A 25,323-nucleotide genomic window follows, 5' to 3' on the forward strand; every position below is an offset into this window, starting at 1 on the left:
GCCCTTAAATAATTTTGATAACCTCACCAATACAGGTTTAATATTACAATTTGAGAATAATTTTATGTATGAATGTATTTTCTTTCATCAATGTAATATTTGACCTAGAAATGAAACAAGCATCATTTTTCTTTTATAAATAAGATACAGCCAAATATATTACTTGACTCAGCATTGTCCTTAGTGTACGATTTAGAACACAATTACCATTATTTTTTTAGTTCTTATTATTTTATTACATCAGACTTATTTTCCAAATAGCATATAACCATATAACCATACTGATTTATTTATTCCCTATCTAATGACACAGTGGTTTGTATTGAATTATTTCTGGAACGTATATGCTGTCCTGAGTGTACGACCTTTTAGACACAATTGATTGACAGGGGTGCCAATGCCATGATATAAACATTGCACTTCTTGTAGTTGAAAGTTAGCTACCCTGAAGTTTTCTTTACCACAGAAAAGTGGTTATTCATTCTGTATTAAGAATTAAAGGCAAGATTTTTTTATAAATATACGGAATAAATGCATACAAGAGTGATTTTGTTATGATGTATCCTCATTGACCAGAACTTAATGTAAACAGATACATACATATCTTTAAAAAAAAATGTTATCATATTTAAGATGTATGTTTTGTAAGAAGTTACCCTATACATTTGAATAGCAGACCAGTAGTAAACTCAGGACATAAAAATACCCGATAAGCTTCTTTCACATAACACTGAACCAATCACATATACACTTGCAGATTAGTATTCCATGTGAATGTATGGATAGGCTAATTGTAAAATTCCCCTTTAAATAATGATTAAGGAGCAGATATGTTGAATTAAGTAAGAGTGGGAAGTGTGATACAAAGAAGTTTCTGAGTCTGAGAGGAGAAGATTAAGGGTTGAGGTTGAGGTTAATATCAGCCCCTTCAAAGATTGCCGAACTAAGAGCCAATTCATTTTCAAGGTTAAGAAAAACAATTAACTACTACTTCAAGACAGGCGACGTCGAGCTACTGATACATCGAGGGTAACAGTTGGAACGCAAGATCGCCCTTTCAGCGCCCAGTCTGTACGTAGAAGGTTGAGGGAAAATGGTGTACGCTGCAGACGCCCATAACATGGGATTATCTTAATTGATCAGCACAAACTAACCCGTTTACGCTGGGCTCGTCGACACTTGCGGATGACCAGAGCGGACTGGTCGGCTGAATTATTTACCGATGAATCACGCTTTAATTTATACTAAAAAGATGGTCGTGTACGAATTAACCGAATGAGAAATGAACGATTCAGAGATAGCTGTATGGTCTGACAGACACCATTTGGCGGGGATTCCGTAATGATTTGGGGAGGGATGCCTATGAACACAAAAACTGTTGCCGTCAGAATTCACGGTAATTTAAATGCTGACAGGTACATTAATAAGAATTTGCTTCCCGTTTGTATTCCTCATATACGAATAATAGAGGCATGCGATTGTTACAGGATGGGGCACCTTGCCACACAGCACGTCGCACAGCGGCTGTTCTAGCTGCTCTCAGGGTAAATATTCTGCCAATGCCATCCCGCTCATCGGACCTCAATCCGATTGAGCATATCTGGGATGTAGTCGGTAAGGCTGTCAGAAGAAGAGTTCCACAGAATCTGAGGCAACTGGAACCGTTTGTCATGGAGGAGTGGAACCTTGTTTCTCAGTCCACTTGTCGAAATTAAGTCTTGTCCATGCGCAGCCGATGCAGGGCGGTCATCCAAGCAAATGGTGGTCATATCAAGTATTAAATAATGCCGATAGTACATGGCTAAAGCACTAGATACTTAATGTAATCGAGCTTGAAAAAAGCTTTAAAGATGGTAATTTAAGTACAAATACACAATTTAGTTAAGTGTGTCATACACGGTGGACAGCGTGTTGTTACGTTGTTTCCAATGTGTCAGAATGACACGCGTCATGTCATATATATTTTTACATTTACGTTATACAAAGATGGTGATAACAATTAACATGTTTATTAAATCTACTGATAATTTTGTTCTTAGCATTCCAAGGACATTTAAAGATTGGGGACCTTGACTTTCATTTTATTAGTAATTGTACTTATCCGATAAATTTTGCGACTTTATAAAGTGGGGTTACATCGAATTAAATACAAAATCTTCAAAATACGGAAATGTCTGTTGTTTTTTTTCCACCAAACACTGTCTGATATATTTCTTTAACTGCCCTGAAAATTTCACGCAATTATCCTCTGTAGTTTTTAAATTATTGCGAAAAGGTTACTAGTAGCGTTAGAAAAAGTTGTTTCTAAAACCAACAATAATGCTATGCCGGGACAAAACGTAATCAAACTTATCAAAGAAAACAAATTAAATGATAAATGGCGTGAAAGCAAACCAGATAAAAACATTACACATGGCGAAGGAAAAACAGTCACGAAAAAAGCAGAATTGACTACTGGTTAATAGATAAAACATTTGTTCCCTTTATCGAAATTACTGATGTCCGACCAGCCTGCATTAAATACACAGATTACATGGCAATTTCTATTAAAAATCATAAACAAATAGAAAGAGGTCCAGGCTACTGGAAATTCAACAATGCATATTTAGATGATGAAAAGTTTGTAAATGCAATGTCTAATGTCTTTAAACGTAGTTTATCATTAAATGAAAACATGAACATACAAATAAAAATGGGAACTGATGAAAATTGAGATCAAAGATAAATCCATTGAATTTGCAAAAAAATAAATCAAAGGACGTCCGAGATAAAATAACAGCATTGGAAAAAAACTGAACTATCTAGAAGTCAATGATATTGATAATGAGGAAAAGAATAAAATACAAATGGAGTTAGAAGAATTTTACGCAAACAAAGCGAGATGTGCTCAAATAAGATCACGCATTCAATTTCTAGAAGAAGGTGAGAAAAACACAAGTTACTTTTTGTCCCTTGAAAAATCAAGACAAACGAGGAAAAATTTGACAAAATTATATGTGGATGGCCATTTATTTTAAAAAAAGTGATATTCTTAATGAAGAAGAAAAGTTTTATAGCAAACTATTTAAATCCGATAAATTAGATGAAAACGGTATTAAAAATTAACGATACTCCTTTAGAAAATAAGCTAAACGCAAAACAGACGAAAATGTGTGAAGGTTTTTTCACTAATGAGGAGTGCGAAAATGATTTATTGTCAATGAAAATAAATAAAAGCCCTGGATCCGATGGCTTATTAGTTGAATTCTACAGAAAAGTTTGGAAATTTATAGGCCCTTTATTGTGTGATGTTTTTAATGAGGGATTCGTCAAAAAAGAGCTTAGCTATACACAAAAATCAGGAATATAAGGCCAAAAAAAATAAAATTGTTTGTTTAGGGTAACCTTCCCAAAATTTCTAGTTAGGGTAGGTAGGGATTTTGTTATTTTTTTTGTTATTTTTTTTTCAAAACTGTCGTAAGTTCAGAGTGTTTTCTTGCACATGGCAGTCTTTCTTACATTACTGTCATTGCCTGACTTTGTTTTATCATATAAACAATAATTCTGATTAAAATCTGCATTTATCCGCCCTTCATAACTCTCTATTCGCTAACGAATATTTTTTTTTGCTCAGAAACGGAATAAAATAGTTTGGGGTCGGCACATTTTTATAGGTAGGGTCGGGTTACCCGAAACAGACATATTTTTTAGGCCTTATATAAAAAGGGGGACCCTACAAATATCGAATATTGGAGACCAATTACGCTCTTAAATGTAGATTACAAAATTGCAGCAAAGGTTTTATGACTAAGGCTACAGAGAGTTTTATCCAAAATTGTTAGTTCAGACCAACAAGGGTATATCAAAAATCGTTTTATAGGGTACAACCTTCGTCAAATAGTAGATATTATAGATTATGCGGATGAGCTGCAATCCGAAAGCGCGATCATATTTCTTGATTTTAGAAAAGCATATCAAAACGATTGAATGGCATTTTCTATTTCATACACTAAAACATTTTGGATTCCACGATGATTTTATCAATTGGATCCAAACATTGTACAAAAATTGCTTCTTACATATTTTCAATAATGGATGGAAATCAAATCCGGTATTCCCTGAAAGAGGTATACGCCAGGGATGTCCACTCTCTTCATTACTTTTCATTCTTGCTGCAGAAATTATGGCCCTTAGAATTAGATCTAGTTGCATTGTAAAAGGTATTGAAGATACAGTAGACAATACAACAGTTCCACTCAAGATATCTCAATTAGCTGATGACACGACTCTTTTGAAAACTCTGTACATGGTATTGAAAATGCATTACAAATAACTAAAGAATATGGTATTTTTTCCGGACTAAGGTTAAGAATAAAACTAAAACGGAAGGTATGTGGATAGGAAAAGCCAAGGGGTTTTCCATTAAACCTGTGAATATCAACTGGTCGAATAAACCAATAAAAGGAATTGGGATTTATTTTGGTCTCAACCCGAGAGAGTGCCGTATCTTAATTGGGATTATTAAGTAGAAAAATGCAGAGAGATTGTACAAGGTTGGTCAAAATTATGTAGAGGGTGAGAGGACACTCTATAGAGCGTGGTAATGCTAATTGGGCCATCGGCTACGTAGTATCATGCCTGCGGCCCAATTAGCATTACCACGCTCTATAGTGTGTCCTCTCACCGGGTCTCTACATATACAGTGTATGAATCCCGGTGTTTGAAGTAGGGGAGATAATCAAAAAAAAAATTGTTTTTTTTTTCCACTTTGAAGTTATTTATAGATAGAATGTTCGAGATACCGGAAGGATGATGCAATCGATCGGTATGCGTGAGTATAAAAGACAGAACTTAAGCAGACACCAGTCACAAGCGCAATGGATTCTGAAGTGAAAGGTGGACTTACGGATAAAGTGATTCTTAAAAAGGATTAATCGAAGGACTTACCCACGGATTCAGTAGAGGATTACGAGGATTATAAACTGTGGCGAAAGAATCGGCCGTTTTTAGAGGAGCAGTATCGTATTCTAAATACAGAAACCGAAAAGCGTTACGAAACCAGGGACGGTAAACGTGTGGAAGTGACCAAACTTCATCATCCAGAATACCGTTCACCATGCCCAAGCGTGCAGCAGAGGATGTTCTCCACTATTCAAGAACTAAACGAGCACGACCACAAGAACCAAGAATGGGAAAACGACACATCATCGGACGACGAGGATACAGAAACAAGCGACGAGGACGACGAGAAGGACAACGACGAAACTGAAACATCATCCGATATCACGGAGGAGACAAACGACTCACCTACTACCCAAAAGCTGATCTCGTCAAAAGACATCAGAGATTCGACGTAGATGCCATGAAAGTCATCACCTTGACGTACTCTCATATGGCCTTCAACCACCAGACGCTGACCCTGACTTTTCCAGACAGCAAGATCTTCGTGATTCAACCCTTCAGGATTCGAAATACTGCCATCACAGACTTTGCAGACATGGTCGGTGCCAATCTGGACAATTATTAGATGTATCATTTCCTGGATATGAGAGTGGACATGTTTAACTTCAACAGAAAACGGTTACGTTCCGAGCCAAGGAAACCTCATAATGAGTAATATAGAGACACAGCAATACGGTAATATAGGCATGTACTATACCTGGGACTACAGTAATCAATTTGGAAGCGCTGGGTCAACCTTTCCTACCGGAGTTTTGAACAAACTCTACAAGAGGAAGACAGTACGATGCAGGGACATGAAACCCGCTTTTACTTACACTTATAAATGTAAAGCTCATCCCGATAGAAAGTGGATGAATGTACGAGGTGGATCGATTACTGCCAATAATAATAATAATAATGGTAATTTAATTACAAAAAGAAAATTAACGTTTTATGGAAAAATACAAATTAAAAAAACGCTACTTATTCCAAAATTCACGTATGCCTTTCATGCATTGGTCGTTCCGAATCATGTGATAAAACTATTAAACAAAATCATGCTATGCATGTTTTGCTAATTGCACTGGTGTCACAGTAGGGGCTAATTTCCTGTATATTGGTTTATTGGCTTAGGGCCATTTCGGGTTCAACATTATAATGAGACCTCAAAAACTGCACAGCAGGATACTCAGATTGGAGATCTGATAAAATGGCACAAGGCAATTAGATTAAGATCAATACACAGAAATTGTGTACTATACACCGGTTTTGGGGTGGGAGTCACATATAGAAGGCTTAAACTAAGCCTTTAAGGTTACACACAAAGAAACAAAAGCCTTCTCGTCACTCATTCATGCTTCATCCCTTCTCCCTTCTTAGTTCTCGTGGCTTTATATGATAATAAAGAAGTTTGTTTATGTCTATTTATACGTTTGTTCAAGAGGACCCTTTAAAATGGAAATGAAAATATCAATGCATTATGTATATGAAAAACTACAGAAACAAGTTCAGTAGTGTAAATTTTAAACACAAACCCCGTTTATTGGCAAGAGTCAAATCCAATGACATCAGATTGGTGTTGGTTATTTGTAAAATAATATTGTTATATCATCATACTCGTCGCCATTAAATTTTAAAGAATACTTTTAAATTAAGAAAAAGCAACTTATAAAATTAACCGATTTTTTTTAAAGTAAATCTGAATCATAGTCGACACGTATTCATTACTTAGCGACTTAAAAGATTGATCCCCTTCAAGTTTAATGCAAGATTATATTCAGTAAAATAAGATTGTAGTTTTCTTACAAACTAGCCCCTGTTTCACATTTTCCGAAACACGCGACTGATTTGCCTCCCTTGGCACTGCTGTACGCGCTGTATGTACTTCCCTTGGTACTGGCTCTCGATTTTGATATATACGATGACGATGAAACGGGAGCCAGTAAATCGCAACATCAACTTCTGCGTCCGCGAATCAGTTACACTATAATATTCTGTCCCCTCACTGTTTTGGTTATTATCAAAAAACGAGTACAGCATATGGATTCTGAAGCATTCAAAGATGCTTGTAAATTGAACACCAACAAAACAAATGATAACATAATGTTCAGCCACGTACAGTATACAACATTGTCAGCCTGTCGATGATAAATCCTAAATTCCTGAACAGGCTGAATTTTGACCCTGTTAATAATGAATTGTACCAGTACCATTACAATATGCAGGGGTCATTCCAGATTTAAATTTGAAAAGGTGTGCAAAGCAAAGGTACCCCTCCACACACACCAACAAATAGCAAACGTCTTTGTCACTGACCAGATATTAGCTACAATAATGAGCGTTAAGGCATAATCTTTATTTGACATTAGTGATGAACCCTTGTAACGCTACAAATCTCTCCAACTGTGGATCGAAGTTTATTTAACAATACTATGAATACACATGCCATGTTGAATAACAATTAATACCGTACCAAATGTATCCGAATAAGATCAGAACTGGAAGGAAATGTTCGGGGTTTTTTCACATAAAAATTCCAGGTAACAAAATGAGTGTTGGGCATGTACCATTTCAGGCTACTGGCTAATCTCCATATTTGTTCGTTTTGAAGATGATTGATTTATGATTTGAAAAGCAGTCTGAACATATTGGATGTACTTGATAAGCTTTTTAATGTTTACCCTTTTACCGCACTCGTGCTCCGGATATTGTCATTTTACATAGAACGTCATTTTTTTCGGGTTTATGCGCATCTTAATGCCACTTTTTCAGTAGATCAAGCAAACTGATAAGCAACATCTGTTATTTAAAATAAGCTTTTAAAAGGTTATCATTTGCCATGACATAGATCGATACGCACACAGTTCAGCTACACTCAACTATAATGAAAACAAAGAAATCCTCCTCAGAAGCGGGATGAGTTGCGCTCAACCAATTTTAAGTTTTTAGGTGAAACGTATTTTTTTCCAGCGTGGTTTCATATTAACTACTGAACTGGGGCATTCTCCCCATTTATATTAAATGGGTCGTGAAATACTAGAAATCAGTGTCAGATTGCATGCAAATTAGTCAATTGACTAAAAGAAATATAGGAAATATTAAGTGGTGTTTTAACAGTTTATAATTCGTCAATAATTTTAATCCTCGAACGCACACCATTAGGAGCTGATATTGTCCCCGAGGGCAACGTCAATTATAAGAGTGAAACATAATTAATTTTGTACATCATCATCATCATCATCATCATCATCATCATGATTTTCAAATTTGTAGGTTTCGATATTTTACAAGATTGGACAATTTAAAAGAAATTGCGGGTCGCAATAATGTAAAGTATGTCCCAACGTTAACTCGATTTTCGGAAACGCTTCATGTTTGTTTTATTTTATGTCCAATCAAGGATAAATGAATCATCTTTAGAAATGTTTATTTTGCTTTTGAAGTCAATTCCGCTTTTGCAAGGAAATTCGGATATACTTTTCCATATTTGTCTTCTTATGGATTGCATTACTTTATTAAAATATCGTATTTGGTAATGTAATTTCAATGTTTATTCTAGACCTTACATGTGACAGCCTTTGGTATGTGCCTTTAATGTAGTTCTCGAAGGGTTTAAAGGGGCTGTTTCACGTATGATAAAATAGCGAAAAAAAGAAGAAAATTGTCGAAAACTGACATAAATTTGGCATCGATGTGTATAATAGATAATTGTCCTGAGATGCGTTACAGAAAAAAACTTTTTTTGGTGCCAATACGTGATTTATCAAATCGTAAAGACGCATCACACATGGCGTTTATCTTTATGCTTTTATGTGTGTCATTTTGTTACGGCGATTCACTCTTTTCTTATAAATATTTCATAATTATATTAAGAAATCAGTTGCCCTTGAACGACCATTTCGTGTACTAATGATAGCGATGCTTCAAAACTTACGCATTCTAATGATAGCTATACTCAAGCGTTCAAATGATAGCGATACTCATGTCGTCTAATGATAGCGATACCAAAGCGGTCTAATGATAGCGATACTCAAGCGGTCTAATGATAGCAATACCAAAGCGGTCTAATGATAGCGGTGCTTCAAGACGTACGCATTCTAATGATAGCGCTACTCAAGCGGTCAAATGATAAGGATACTCAAACGGTATAATGATAGCGATACTCAATCCGTCTTATGAAACCGGTTCTTCAAGACTTTCGCTTTATAATGATAACGATATTCAAGCGGTCTACTGATAGCGATACTCAAGCGGTCTAATGATAGCGATACTCAAGCGTTCAAATGATAGCGATACTCAAGCGGTCTAATGATAGCGATACTCAAGCGGTCTAATGATAGCGATACTCAAGCGGTCTAATGATAGCGGTGCTTCAAGACTTACGCATTCTAATGATAGCGCTACTCAAGCGGTCTAATGATAGCGAAACTCAGGCGGTCTAATGATAGCGGTGCTTCAAGACTTACGCATTCTAATGATAGCGCTACTCAAGCGGTCTAATGATAGCGATACTCAAGCGGTCAAATGATAGCGATACTCAAGCGGTCTAATGATAGCGATGTTAAGTGGTCTAATGATAGCGATACTCAAGCGGTCTGATGAGAGCGCTATTTAAGCGGTATAATGATAGCGGTGCTTCAAGAAATACGCATTCTAATGATAGCGATACTCAAGCGGTCTAATGATAGCGATACTCAATCCGTCTTATGATAGCGATACTCAAGCGGTCTAATGATAGCGATACTCAAGCGGTCTAAGGATAGCGGTATCCAATGATAGGGATACTCAAGCGGTCTAATGATAGCGGTAATCAAGCGGTCTAATGATAGCGATATTCAACCGGTCTAATGATTGCGATACTCAAGCGATCTAATGATAGCGATACTCAATCGGTCTAATGATAGCGGTACTTAAGTGTTCTAATGATAGCGATACTCAATCGGTCTAATGATAGCGATACTTAAGCGGTCTAATGATAGCGATACTTAAGTGGTATAATGATAGCGATACTCAATCGGTCTAATGATAGCTTTACTTAAGTGGTCTAATGATAGCGATACTCAATCGGTCTAACTATAACGATACTTAAGCGGTCTAATGATAGCGATACTCAATCGGTCTAATGATAGCGATACTTAAGTGGTCTAATGATAGCGATACTCAAGCGGTCTAATGATAGCGATACTCAAGCGGTCTAATGATAGCGATACTCAATCGGTCTAACTATAACGATACTCAAGCGGTCTAATGATAGCGATACTTAAGTGGTCTAATGATAGCGATACTCAATCGGTCTAATGATAGCGGTACTTAAGTGGTCTAATGATAGCGATACTCAATCGGTCTAATGATAGCGATACTTAAGCGGTCTAATGATAGCGATACTTAAGTGGTATAATGATAGCGATACTCAATCGGTCTAATGATAGCTTTACTTAAGCGGTCTAATGATAGCGATACTCAATCGGTCTAACTATAACGATACTCAATCGGTCTAATGATAGCGATACTCAATCGGTCTAATGATAGCGATACTTAAGTGGTCTAATGATAGCGATACTCAATCGGTCTAATGATAGCGATACTTAAGTGGTCTAACGATAGCGATACTCAATCGGTCTAATGATAGCGGTACTCAAGCGGTCTAATGATAACGGTAATCAAGCGGTCTAATGATAGCGATAATCAAGCGGTCTAATGATAGCGATACTCAAGCGGTCTAATGATTGCGATACTCAAGCGGTCTAATGAGAGCGATACTCAAGCGGTCAAATGATAGCGATGCTCAAGCAGTCTAATGATAGCGGTGCTTCAAGACTTACGCATTCTAATGATAGCGATACTCAAGCGGTCTAATGATAGCGATACTCAAGCGGTCTAATGATAGCGAAACTCAGGCGGTCTGATGATAGCGGTGCTTCAAGACTTACGCATTCTAATGATAGCGCTACTCAAGCGGTCTAATGATAGCGATACTCAATCGGTCTAACTATAACGATACTTAAGCGGTCAAATGATAGCGGTACTCAAGCGGTCTAATGATAGCGATGCTTAAGTGGTCTAATGAGAGCGCTATTTAAGCGGTATAATGATAGCGGTGCTTCAAGGAATACGCATTCTAATGATAGCGATACTCAAGCGGTCTAATGATAGCGATACGCAATCCGTCTTATGATAGCGATACTCAAGCGGTCTAATGATAGCGATACTCAAGCGGTCTAATGATAGCGATACTCAATCGGTCTAACTAAAACGATACTCAAGCGGTCTAATGATAGCGATACTTAAGTGGTCTAATGATAGCGATACTCAATCGGTCTAATGATAGCGGTACTTAAGTGGTCTTATGATAGCGATACTCAATCGGTCTAATGATAGCGATATTTAAGCGGTCTAATGATAGCGATACTTAAGTGGTATAATGATAGCGATACTCAATCGGTCTAATGATAGCTTTACTTAAGTGGTCTAATGATAGCGATACTCAATCGGTCTAACTATAACGATACTCAATCGGTCTAATGATAGCGATACTCAATCGGTCTAATGATAGCGATACTTAAGTGGTCTAATGATAGCGATACTCAAGCGGTCTAATGATAGCGATACTCAAGCGGTCTAATGATAGCGATACTCAATCGGTCTAACTAAAACGATACTCAAGCGGTCTAATGATAGCGATACTTAAGTGGTCTAATGATAGCGATACTCAATCGGTCTAATGATAGCGGTACTTAAGTGGTCTAATGATAGCGATACTCAATCGGTCTAATGATAGCGATACTTAAGCGGTCTAATGATAGCGATACTTAAGTGGTCTAATGATAGCGATACTCAATCGGTCTAATGATAGCTTTACTTAAGTGGTCTAATGATAGCGATACTCAATCGGTCTAACTATAACGATACTCAATCGGTCTAATGATAGCGATACTCAATCGGTCCAATGATAGCGATACTTAAGTGGTCTAATGATAGCGATACTCAATCGGTCTAATGATAGCGATACTTAAGTGGTCTAACTATAACGATACTCAATCGGTCTAATGATAGCGGTACTCAAGCGGTCTAATGATAACGGTAATCAAGCGGTCTAATGATAGCGGTAATCAAGCGGTCTAATGATAGCGATACTCAAGCGGTCTAATGATTGCGATACTCAAGCGGTCTAATGAGAGCGATACTCAAGCGGTCAAATGAGAGCGATGCTCAAGCAGTCTAATGATAGCGGTGCTTCAAGACGTTCGCATTCTAATGATAGCGATACTCAAGCGGTCTAATGATAGCGATACTCAAGCGGTCTAATGATAGCGAAACTCAGGCGGTCTGATGATAGCGGTGCTTCAAGACTTACGCATTCTAATGATAGCGCTACTCAAGCGGTCTAATGATAGCGATACTCAATCGGTCTAACTATAACGATACTTAAGCGGTCAAATGATAGCGGTACTCAAGCGGTCTAATGATAGCGATACTCAAGCGGTCTAATGAGAGCGCTATTTAAGCGGTATAATGATAGCGGTGCTTCAAGAAATACGCATTCTAATGATAGCGATACTCAAGCGGTCTAATGATAGCGATACTCAATCCGTCTTATGATAGCGATACTCAAGCGGTCTAATGATAGCGATACTCAATCGGTCTAATGATAGCGATACTCAATCGGTCTAACTATAACGATACTCAAGCGGTCTAATGATAGCGATACTTAAATGGTCTATTGATAGCGATACTCAATCGGTCTAATGATAGCGGTACTTAAGTGGTCTAATGATAGCGATACTCAATCGGTCTAACTATAACGATACTCAAGCGGTCTAATGATAGCGATACTTAAGTGGTCTAATGATAGCGATACTCAATCGGTCTAATGATAGCGGTACTCAAGCGGTCTAATGATAGCGATACTCAATCGGTCTAACTATAACGATACTTAAGCGGTCTAATGATAGCGATACTCAATCGGTCTAATGATAGCGATACTTAAGTGGTCTAATGATAGCGATACTCAAACGGTCTAATGATAGCGATACTTAAGTGGTCTAAATATAACGATACTCAATCGGTCTAACTATAACGATACTTAAGCGGTCAAATGATAGCGGTACTCAAGCGGTCTAATGATAGCGATGTTAAGTGGTCTAATGATAGCGATACTCAAGCGGTCTGATGAGAGCGCTATTTAAGCGGTATAATGATAGCGGTGCTTCAAGAAATACGCATTCTAATGATAGCGATACTCAAGCGGTCTAATGATAGCGATACTCAATCCGTCTTATGATAGCGATACTCAAGCGGTCTAATGATAGCGATACTCAAGCGGTCTAATGATAGCGGTACTCAAGCGGTCTAATGATAGCGGTACTCAAGCGGTCTAATGATAGCGATACTCAAGCGGTCTAATGAGAGCGATACTCAAGCGTTCAAATGATAGCGATACTCAAGCGGTCTAATGATAGCGATACTCAAGCGTTCAAATGATAGCGATACTCAAGCGGTCTAATGATAGCGGTGCTTCAAGACTTACGCATTCTAATGATAGCGATACTCAAGCGGTCTAATGATAGCGATACTCAAGCGGTCTAATGATAGCGATACTCAAGCGGTCTAATGATAGCGATAACCAAGCGGTCTAATGATAGCGATGCTTCAAGACTTACATGTTCTAATGATAGCAATACTCAAGCGGTCTAATGATAGCGATACTCAACCGGTCTAATGATAGCGATACTGAAGCGGTCGTATGAAAGCGATACTCAATCGGCCTACTGAAAGCGATACTCAAGCGGTCTAATGATTGCGATACTCAAGCGATCTAATGATAGCGATAATCAAGCGGTCTAATGATAGCGGTACTCTAGCGGTGTATTGATAGCGATGCTACAATACTTACATGTTCTAATGATAGCGATGCTACGATACTTACGTGTAGCAATACAACAATGCTTACGTGTTCTAATGTTAGCGATGCTACAAAACTAACGTGTTCAAATGATAGCGATACAACAATACTTACGTGTCCAAATGATAGCGATGCTACTGTATTTACGAGTTCTTATGATAGCGATAAAACAATACTTACGTGTTCAAATGACAGCGATACTACGGTATTTAAGATTTCTAATGATAGCAATACAACAATACTTACGTGTTCAATTGATAGCGATGCTACTGTATTTACGAGTTCTAATGATAGCGATACAACAATACTTACGTGTTCAAATGATAGCGATGCTACAATACTTACGTGTTAAAATGATAGCGATACAACAATACTTACGTGTTCAAATGACAGCGATACTACGGTATTTAAGAGTTCTAATGATAGCGATACAACAATACTTACGTGTTCAAATGATAGCGATGCTACGGTATTTACGAGTTCTAATGATAGCGATACAACAATAATTACGTGTTCAAATGACAGCGATACTACGGTATTTACGAGTTCTAATGATAGCGATACAACAATACTTACGTGTTCAAATGACAGCGATACTACGGTATTTACGTGTTCTAGTGATAACGATACAACAATACTTACGTGTTCAAATGATAGCGATGCTACGATACTTACGTGTTCTAATGATAGCGATACAACAATACTTACGTGTTCAAATGATAGCGATACAACAATACTTACGTGTTCAAATGATAGCGATACAACAATACTTACGTGTTCAAATGATAGCGATACAACAATACTTACGTGTTCAAATGATAGCGATACTACGATACTTACGTGTTCAAATGATAGCGATACAACAATACTTACGTGTTCAAATGATAGCGATACAACAATACTTACGTGTTCAAATGATAGCGATGCTACAAAACTTACGTGTTCTAATGATAGCGATGCTACTATACTTACGTGTTCTAATGATAGCGATGCTACGATACTTACTTGTTCTAATGATGGCGATGCTACAATAATAACATGTTCTAATGATAACGTTGCTTCGATACTCACGCGTTCTAATACAAGCGATTTTCCATATATTCCATATGTACATGTGGTATCTATAGCTAGGTTACAGATACTGGTATTGCAACACCGTCTTGGGATGACCTTACTGGTTACCGATGACAACACGCTGCAAATCTGTAAACAGAAGTGGAACATGCATTTATATCTTTGTGAACGTATATGTAAATGTGTTTGAATGTTTATCGTTAAATAAATTTTAGAATTAATACGTATATTTTTACGTATAGTCAAACCCCATTGACTCAATCTTCGAGATTCCGGCGACAAAACGAGATTTCGAGCCAAGCGAATTCGAGACAACGGTGTTCGACTGTTCTTTTCAGAAATACTTTTGCATTTCAAATGTTCAGATGTATTTTGAAATATATTTGAGACACCATTTCACATATCTCATATACTTTCTACAGTTCATTGACCAACTTGACAAATTTGCATGCAATATAACACTGATGCATACAAATTGCGTCGCGACCCCACCACCATTTATGGGAAGGAAGTTCCACTTGTGAACTTAACACTAAACAACTTTAGAAAAAAAGTTTCTTAAATGAAAAATAACGGATTAAAAGTAACAACTGTGTATTCGATACAGTAACCATTTATGGTGTGCGAGTACAAACATCGGGTAAAAATGTAAACACAAAAGTAAATCAAGTATATACGGCATTAAATCACAAACTATTCAGCTTCAATGCCTATAAAGATGGAAATAAGTCAACGGACTGAAATGGAATAGCCTTACTTTAAAAGCCATGTGTTGATACAAACAACGGAAAAAAAACGCGTAACGCTTAGTAATCAGTTTCGCATTGGTTTAAATTGCCCTGTATCTATAATAGCTATATTAACCACATACTTTAAGATATGGTACCAGTAGCTTCCTTTAGCTAGCGCTGGACATTTAAAGGGTGGTACTTGGAAAAGTTGTGTACTCAGTACTGGTTCAATATAGGAAAGTTGCATCCCGTGTATCAGTAATTCACACCGAGCACATTCATAAACAAATAAATCTTTTCACATCGAGCTAGTGCACAGCATCCGTATCTCTTGTATCTCTGTTTTTGTTTCAAGTCTTCTATTATCTCAATTTGACTGCGAATTGCTGTCACATCTATCTCATTTCACTTATGTTATAAACACAATTTAAGTCATGATTGCTTCACGTCGGGTTTAAGCCATATTGTAGCGCTGAGCCGGAAATGTCGACAGCTCATTTTCTTTGCACCGTCGTTAAGTGGCGGAGCTGGCGTTTAGTGGCCGTGCCATTGCCACTGACATATTTACAATATATCTTTCATACCCTCTCGTTTTTAAATCCATTGAATACTCCGCATTTTATATACAATATAGTTCTGAAAAAATGCACTTATAATTACATGACGAGAAGTTAAATCTTAATGATTGAATAATGGGAAGGGCGATCGTAACGAACATGACCCTTCTTAGTCATTCAGATTTAACACAGGGGTGTGTATCGGACAAGTTGCAGTAGTGTGCTTAATAGTTTAACAGTTTAATTGCCTGAAAGTAAAAAGTTTTTTATGATAATGATTGACTCTCTGCAATTTCATTGGCTGAAATCGTACGTTTTATTCCAAAAAGGGCATTATTTTAGGGTTCATATCTAAACATATTGATTACCTATTTGTTGATGTATGTATCGTTTCTCTAGACTCAGAAAATGATTTTTATTAAATTTCAAAGAATGATCGACATTCCATTTATTGTGGCCCCAGCTGGATCTGTTCATACATAAACAAAAACAATGACACTTCCGAGCTAGAGGCAAAGAGTGGCCATCATTGTGAAATAGTCTCTAGTTTGGAAGTGGCATTGGTATTTTTGTATACAGCTCTTAAAAGAGGTGGATCCATTGTTTAAAATTCGTGGCAATGGGAGAAACGGTTTTGATTGAAAGTTAAACATATTGCCAGTTGCGGGTATGAAACTAACAAAAGGCAGCATGGAAGCATGTAGCACACTGTTAAGCAATTATCACCACAACCAACAATGATGAGCGACTTTTACCGATGTGCGAATCCATATCTTTTTCTTTATACTTTATTATAACATATTGTAGGGGTTTTGGCTTTAGGGTGTAGTATAACTTGAGGGTAAACAATCAGTAACAGATTAGTCAGTCTTTACCTTGTATTAATTTATATTTCACACATCTTTAAAATACTTGAAATATCAGTAGTTTGAAAAAAACATTTGACTGACGCAGAAATGGAGGAAACAAGCTAAGTTGTATAATTTAAAAGAATTATTGTTGTTTAAATATATTAACTATGTCAGTGTATAGTTTTTGTTCATGTTCTATGTGTGTTAGTGCTTCCCTTTATCGAATAATGTGCTTATTACTTAACACGGTTGTCAAAGTTGTCAATTTTTAATGCGGACATTTCATAAAGCATGTGTTGGTTCTTTCGATTTAGCACCACTCAAACATACGCTAATGCGAGGATATATGATGTATCGATGAAGTTTATACCTAAATGAAATAAGTAAATGAAAAAAAATAACATAAATGAGTGAAAATGCAAAATATTAGTTTAACTATAGCGATGGTACGGTTGTCTAGGTTTGGTAGCGCTTGTTCGGGTTATCTTGTAAGTGGAATGACTCTTTGCTCAACCTTGGTGGACACGCGCTCGACGCCTTTTAGAAATCTGTGACAGATATCCTCAGAACTCTATGTGCAGGTAGCGACAGGGACCTAGGCGGCTTAGAGAGACTTTCATGAGCGGAGCTTCCTCCGCAAGCGCTTATCAGATCTAGATCACTATGTTGTCGTTGTAGGATATATGAAGATCAATCGAAAAGGCAGTTAATCCAACTTTGGTTAATACAGCATTAGTTGGCAACTGCATTTCCGTAGATCGCCATTGTTGTAGTGCCGTGTTGTAGGGATCTCATTTTCGCATTTATTTAAGTTTAAATGAGTGATCATTTAGGAGCAGTAATGTGCTCTTTTTACAAGGCTTAAACGATGAATCAGTTATTCAAACTTTGGCTAATACTGCATTAGTTTATAACTGTTTTTGTCGGCCACCGCCTTGTCATTTTAAAAGCGTTCAACAAAATCACCACCATATCATAACTAATACCATCATAAAATGCAGAATCTGTGTTGAGGCACCGTTGCAGTAAGTGATAGAAGCGGAAACATTTTACCAAGAAGAACCAACAATAGCAATGTATATTTATTTAGACAAGGAGATTGAACATGTTAATCTATGCTATGATTTTCTACAGATTGTTAAAAGTAAAGGATAATTACGGTTTCTAACTTGCCCTTCGTCATTTCTGCCCTATTTTATCACTATTTCTTAGCCAGGAATCGAACCCAAGGCGGTTGATCTTGAAACAAGGAATGTTTAAACTGATCTACCAATAAACATTGAGTTAAAAGTTATTATCCAAAAAATATACAAGATGTATGGATACTCGATGTTTTGTATTCTTCTATTTCAGATGCCTATATCTGGGACAGATGTGGTTGCGGGTTTATCTAGCATATTCTAGAGGGGCGGACTATTTGTTCATTGCGGAGAAGTCGGGAATATACTACTTTCAGGCAATGTAGTTATGACAAACCTATCGACGGAATTCACAGAGATTTGATCAGCATCACGTAAGTGCTTTAAACATTAAGTTGACCGTAGATGAATACAGTTTCAAAAGTTAAGTCAACAGTCGATTGACATCTGAAAGTATTTGAACGGATATTTGATGAAGATATGCAGAAAAATGAGATGGCTGTAATGCGTGGGCGTATCATGAAGCGCAATTGAACATAAAGTGTTGTTGGTTAGCTTCCGTGATCCTCTCGGTCGTTGTCCGTCGGTTATAGTCTATTGTAAACATTTCGTCGCCTTATTTCATGTCGTTTTCATGTTTCGAGAAAATCATATTTAAAGTCTGAATAGGTTCAATTATTCATAAACTGTATTTTGGATTGCATTTTGAACAATTTATTAAACTTTCAAAACCAAACTAATAAAAACCATTGAAAAATTACTCTGAGGTGAATTCAGCGGTACAAGACTCATTATATGGTCATTTATGACAAATGGGGTTTTAGAAATAGATCGAATATTTTATTAATATCACCCTAACGATGCTACATTATGCGTGCGTTATAACATTTTGAGTGAAGTTCGATTATGAGTCAAGCCGATTAAAAGTTTTTCTCTCACGTTTCATTCTTAAAGAAAGTACAGTCAAACCCCGTTGGCTCGAATTCGCTTGACTCGATCCCCTCGTTAGCCCGAACTGAATGTTCGCTCGAATTTTCGAGGCTCGAGGTATTTTCGCCAGTTCATGTGAGTTCGAGCCAACGGGGTTTTATTGTACTCTAAACACTTAATGTTCTTTTCTAAAAAGATTTCTAGAGAAATGGAGACATTTGACGTTAGATTAGAAAGGCAAATTGAAAAGACTGTCAGTCTATATAATAGTAGTGTATATAATGAGCTTTTACCCTTGTCAGTTTCTTAAGAAATAAACAGTGAAGTGTCATAGCCTTGCAGCTGTCAGCATTGTTGGGAGTGGGGGAGGTGGGGGCATACAAAAAAGGAAGGCCAATAAATAACTCTGGCTTAATATTTGTAAACATGTACACATCCCTAAAGGAAGGCCAATAAATAACTCTTGCTCAATATTTGTAAACATGTACACATCCCTAAAGGAAGGCTAATAACTCTTGCTCAATATTTGTAAACATGTACTCATCCCTAAAGGTAGGCCGGCAATTCTGACTTGATATTTGTAAACATGTACTCATCCCTAAAGGTAGGCCCGCAATTCTGACTTGATATTTGTAAACATGTACTCATCCCTAAAGGTAGGCCGGCAATTCTGACTTGATATTTGTAAACATGTACTCATCCCTAAAGGTAGGCCCGCAATTCTGACTTGATATTTGTTAACATGTACTCATTCTTAAGGGAAGGGCCGCAACTCCGACTTAATATTTGTAAACAAGTACACATCCCTAAAGGAAGGCCCACAATACAAATAAAATAATAGTTAAGGAAGTTTTTTTATAAAAAAATATGAATGCAATAAATTTCCCATTGAGGGAAGGGTCAAACATAAGAACAATACTCCAGATTTATTAAAACTTCATTTTTTTTTTCAAACCAAAAGATTTAATGGGTTTACTTCCATTTTCAAAAACTAGTAACTAGTATATTTTTTAAAGCACATTTTAATATACAACTTTGTTTTACTTTTTGTCTCTGAATGAGCATATTTTTGCGTAAATATCTGCAAAGCAGTGATAAAAGACTGCTGACAAAATATAAAATCGCAGATGATCATATAACTGTTCGAAAACTAATGTCTGATGGCTTAAAGCGTTACTAACGGTTTAAGAACAATGCATAAAACATCAGTTTTTGAACTTAAATAGAAAAATCTTTTTCTATTTTTCGCCAGCAGTCTTGTATAAATGGTTTACATGCATGTTCGCATAAATTGGCTCTTTCCAAGACAAAAAAATCTAGAAAATCGTTCAATCTGTGTGAGTGCAGCTTTACGATGGTATCAACGAGAATGATAAATGTGTGTTAATCAATGAATTGATTAACAAGTTTTGTTGTAAAATAAGTAAGTTTAAATTAAACTGCCGATGGAGGAGATGCACTTAACACAGCAACTGCGATAAAAGTAAAACCATTTCTTTGTGTTTTAATTTCTAACCACATTGAATCAATAAATATCTTAATTTGGGAAAAAAAGTTCATAAAGGAAACAATAAACGATTTAAAATATGTTCGTCATTGCTTTTTGTTCCGTTTGAGATCGAGATAAACGACACTGAACACGCCTCATATATACAATGCATTAAGTCATCTTCGCTCGGGGCCCCTTGCGTATTTCGGTGATCAGAATCTAAATTATATTATTTCACTTTATAGTCTCATTAGTAATCATCTTTTGTGTTTGAATACAGTCGAGTGTAGAATATTTTTTATTTTCCATCACATTTTCGTTTAATACGTGTGCTTTTCAGTCAAAATTGTGAACAGGCATCATAGGACTAGCTACAGAAATAATTCACAGGGTAAGTGTTTTTAATAATAGTATTATACGGTACGTAGTAAGGGAACTTGAGTTTTATTTGTATTAGTACTGATATAAATTATTTGAGTAAATAAACCGAAGAAAAACTTACTTGATAACATGTTTTAAGTTATCTTTAGCATTGTTTTATTTTATAACCTTTATTTATTCATAATTGGTGTAAATATATTAAAACACACCGGATAGCTCTTACTGATATTTTTTTTTTCGAGTAAAACAAGAATGCCTTGCCACAGGATAAATCAAGCTATGCTCATGCATTTACTACATGGATGTATTACTAACATAACACTAATGTATACAAGTATTGTGTTAGAGACATATGGGCGTGTTCACCAATATACTGGGCTTATACTTTACATTTAAATGGTTACATAAACTAGCGAACAAAATTGGCTGTACTTGGTGTATCTAAACTAATAAAAAAGGTACATGTTTTTCATTGAGTATTACATGTGTGAGAGTGTTTCCTTTATATTCGTTAACTTATTAACTTCCATATCGCAACGGTTACAAGTGAAGAGGGTGTAACCGTTCCATAACTACTATGCGGATAAACTGCAAGCTTTTCACCTATCCCACACGATAATTATTGAACGCTGTCCTTAACATTTTGCTACAAAGCAGTAACATCATGCGCAGCCCTTGTCATGAAATTATTCACTAGCGCTCTTGTTTAATTACCTCAATAACTCATCAGTAGTGATGGGAACGAGCACCTGTTTTGGTTCCATATGACCTGTATTATTTTAGTGAAATTTAAACTAAAATATTTTTTAAAAAAATCTTTAGATTTATCAACAGTGTCACTCCTACCAACGATCTAACATAAAGTAACTACAAATGACTGCAGTTTAGCAATGTCAGAAAATCTGGAAATGCCTAAATTCGAGATTTTCTGATATTGTTAAACTGCAGTTATTCATATTCATTTTATGCTAGAGTATTGGAAGGAGTGGCACTTTGATAAATCTGAAGGGTTTTTTTAAGGTTTAATTTCACTTTTTGTTTTTAAAGGTCGTATTACAACAAAGCAGGAGTTCGTTCCCAACGAACTACTATAAATAACTGTGGCTTATGGGTGTTAATTGTAGTGGCGAATATCAAAATTATCAATGTGACTATGGCAAAAGAGGATTCTCCCTCATAGCATGTGATGTATATTTAGATTTGAATAACATTTTAAAAAATGCATGACCATTCTTAAATGACAAGTTCAAGTACAGAGTCAAAAGTTATTTTTTTTCAAATCATGTCACCATAAATGTTCAGCTAGAAAGAAAGTAACATAATTACCGTTTGAATACTTGAGACTGAACTCAGACTTGAGACTGAACTCAGACTCGAGACTGAACTCAGACTTGAGACTGTTTGTAAGCCTGAGCTCTGTTTTGTTTCATATATTTAACAGTTAGACAATAAAAGTTTTTTGTTTCCTCTAACATCTAAATAAATAGGTTAGGTAAGTAGACAAAACTTTGTTTTTCCATTTGTTTTTTTTATGAACCGTGATTCTGTACCAAACCGACCAATATCAGGGTGTATCACTATTGTAGAGAATTTTAAATTGTGAACATGTTCACTAACAAAATGCATATTTTTAAGGAATTTACTATATAAAATCAACTCTACGGCAAAAAAAAGAGTAAGGTCGGGAGGGTTTATGGAAATAAACTGCATTCATTCATGAAAGATATCACAGGTCAATTCGATTTTCATTTCAACTAGAACTAGACATTATTTGAATTATATTTGATGTGAGAAAGAGATACCGGAGTTAAAAATGATATCTTCATAATTCGAAAAATAGGGCCATGTTACCATCGGAAGTATCGATATACCAAGCATATTTTGTTGAAAATATAAAAAATAAAGCTTTCTCAATATGAAAGACTATTGATACTTCTTCGTTTATGTTAGAGTTCAGGTTTGGAAAACCACAGAAAATGAGCGGTCGTAGGCCGAGATATCCCACTGTATTGTTCCTAGATCGTCAAATTTGGACTATAACTTATTATTATGTGTTTTATAGTGCAAATGTCAGAATCGATTTACGTATAAATTATCAAGAGAACGTTTGAAAAATCATTTATTGTCATTGACCAACACAAACATGCAAGCACAATTTATGTGCTACTTTGTCCTACAGACGCTAGTTTAATAATTAACATTGATATGAAAAGACTAACTAAAGTTTGTAAAAAAAATCTCGGTTATCATTTGCCCACAAACAAATGCACACACCAACGTAATGTTGTTACCATCTCGGGCCAATATGAGAATTATGTGGGAAATGATTATCATTGTGCTATGTATATATTTCAGAGATAAACTTCTCCATACCGGGAGTGACCTCATGTCGATACGGAGGTCAAGGTCGGGGACGCCCTCGTGGGTGGATAAGATGAACGAAGATTCGCTTCCCCGGGGAAAGGACGACGCCTCCTCGTGGTACTATGGAGGCGTTCATGGGGTAAGGCGAACTCGAGTTTATTATGTTATGTTATTATTTTATGGTTCATGTCAACTTATTCTTTGTTAGAATTTTCCTATATTTTTATTGTTAAGAATCCATCCCATGAAAGTGATATTCAGTTCGAAAATGGTGATAAATACTTTATTAAAAATCGATGTTTTTGGTAAAACACGAGTAACGACACAATGTGACTTGATGAGGCAAAATCGAAACCCAAATCAGTGTAGGAAATAAACTGTCAATTTGTCAGTCTGATTGTTTTAATCCATCACTTGCTCGGAATAGGGTCGTTTTTATTGTAATTAACGACCTAAAACCGATACAGAAAACTTAAATTATCTATGCCTCAACTAACGTCCCTTGGTCTTTATTTTTAAACTATTCTCTAAGTCCTGTTTAAGTAGGCATATGAATTGACCCAAGTGCTTATGGATGGAAATATTGCTTTGTGATCTGCATTTGAATTCATTAAACATTGTCAGTTGAAAGTCCATCCTGTCCGGTTTCCTCTTATATCCCCTATTAGTGTCAGTTTAAAATGAACGAAGACCAGGCAGTGTCATATTGTGGCGGATCCGTGGTCTGTTGGTTTCACACTTGACTGTCAATTCAGGGGTCGTAGGTCCGATTCCCAGTCGCACCACTAAACAAACACTAATTGGCTTACGACAGGGACGTAAGATAGGGGCCCCGTGTGACAGCACTAAACACTGGTGCACGTTTAAGAACCAGGGAAGCTCCAACCATGGTTCAGTTCTGACTGTGCACTATGCTCCACAAACCTTAAATGACTTAAAATCTTATCGGAGCACTCGCCGAATGGGCCTTGCCTAAACGTGGATATAATTAAGCTTACACACCCACTCACCGTGTAAAAAACTTTGATCCATGCTTTTGAAAGCTATTAATACGAAACTTATTATTTTCGCAGTTCTTATGAAGACTTAAATTAAAAAATACTTTGAAAATTTATGCAATTTACGTGCTGATGAAAAGAAAATCAAAACAGTTATGACATTCAAAAAGAATTAAAACCATTACAAGGAAGTACGAAGTAGTAACAAAGTGTTATAATTCTGCCAATATATGGGGTTTTTTTCACTACTTTGAATCGATATAATACATTTTAAATTAGTACTGGGACGGCTAATGTAGTAACAAAGGGCAAAAATAGAATGCTGTACGCCGCAAACTTATTTCCTCGGCCATTTTCCATTGAAAACAACTTGGTTGCAGCTGTATAAATAGTTCGTAAAATTAAAAATTATATTATTAATTAATATGAGTCTTTTTACGTGTATTTGTATTACTAAGTTCATATTGAATCCGGTGAAGTGTATTTTTGCATAGATAATAAAGATAATCAAGAGTTAAGTACTTAGGTTTAACTGCTGATTTGAAATTACTACGCGATCTACTTGCAGCGTGGTAAAATGTAACTAGACATTGTAAACCGTTCATGTACATCCGAAGTTGTTTTTGATATCAAAAGGCCGATGTGCTCCGAAGGGACTCGCGGTACACAGAAACTCAAAATATGGGTGTTGGCAAACTAAAGAAATATTATCCTGTTTAATGCAGGTGCTTTATCGTAAAACATAATAAGTCACGTATTTCAACAAATGCAAAATGACTTCAGGCTGTTTTTCATATTGAATATTATTGCAAAATGTATGTATCTAGTATATCTGCGGTAAAGAATTATAAGGGTAGTATAAGGCGGAGGCTTGGCTATTCGTGCGTAAATGAAGGTATCCGCGTGGATCGTTTGTAATGTTGTGAATTCGACGCTCAGACGGGATTATCTTAACTGTCAAAACGTCAATATACGAATTCACAATAC

At 36.3% G+C, this 25,323-nt stretch overlaps 1 protein-coding gene across 1 annotated transcript in view; it reads left to right on the forward strand.

Annotated features, from left to right (window-relative positions):
* The first annotated feature begins 1,472 nt into the window (after positions 1-1,472).
* Positions 1,473-25,323, forward strand: part of LOC128219150 (fibrillin-2-like) — a 100,190-nt gene continuing 76,339 nt past the window's right edge. Inside the window, exons 1-3 of the mRNA XM_052926970.1 lie at positions 1,473-1,614; positions 4,939-5,332; positions 23,330-23,477. Coding sequence (XP_052782930.1) covers positions 1,473-1,614; positions 4,939-5,332; positions 23,330-23,477 — 684 coding nt within the window. The remainder of the gene's footprint in view (positions 1,615-4,938; positions 5,333-23,329; positions 23,478-25,323) is intronic.

Source organism: Mya arenaria, chromosome 15 (assembly GCF_026914265.1).
Source record: "Mya arenaria isolate MELC-2E11 chromosome 15, ASM2691426v1".
In the NCBI taxonomy this organism is placed as follows: Eukaryota; Metazoa; Mollusca; class Bivalvia; order Myida; family Myidae; genus Mya; species Mya arenaria.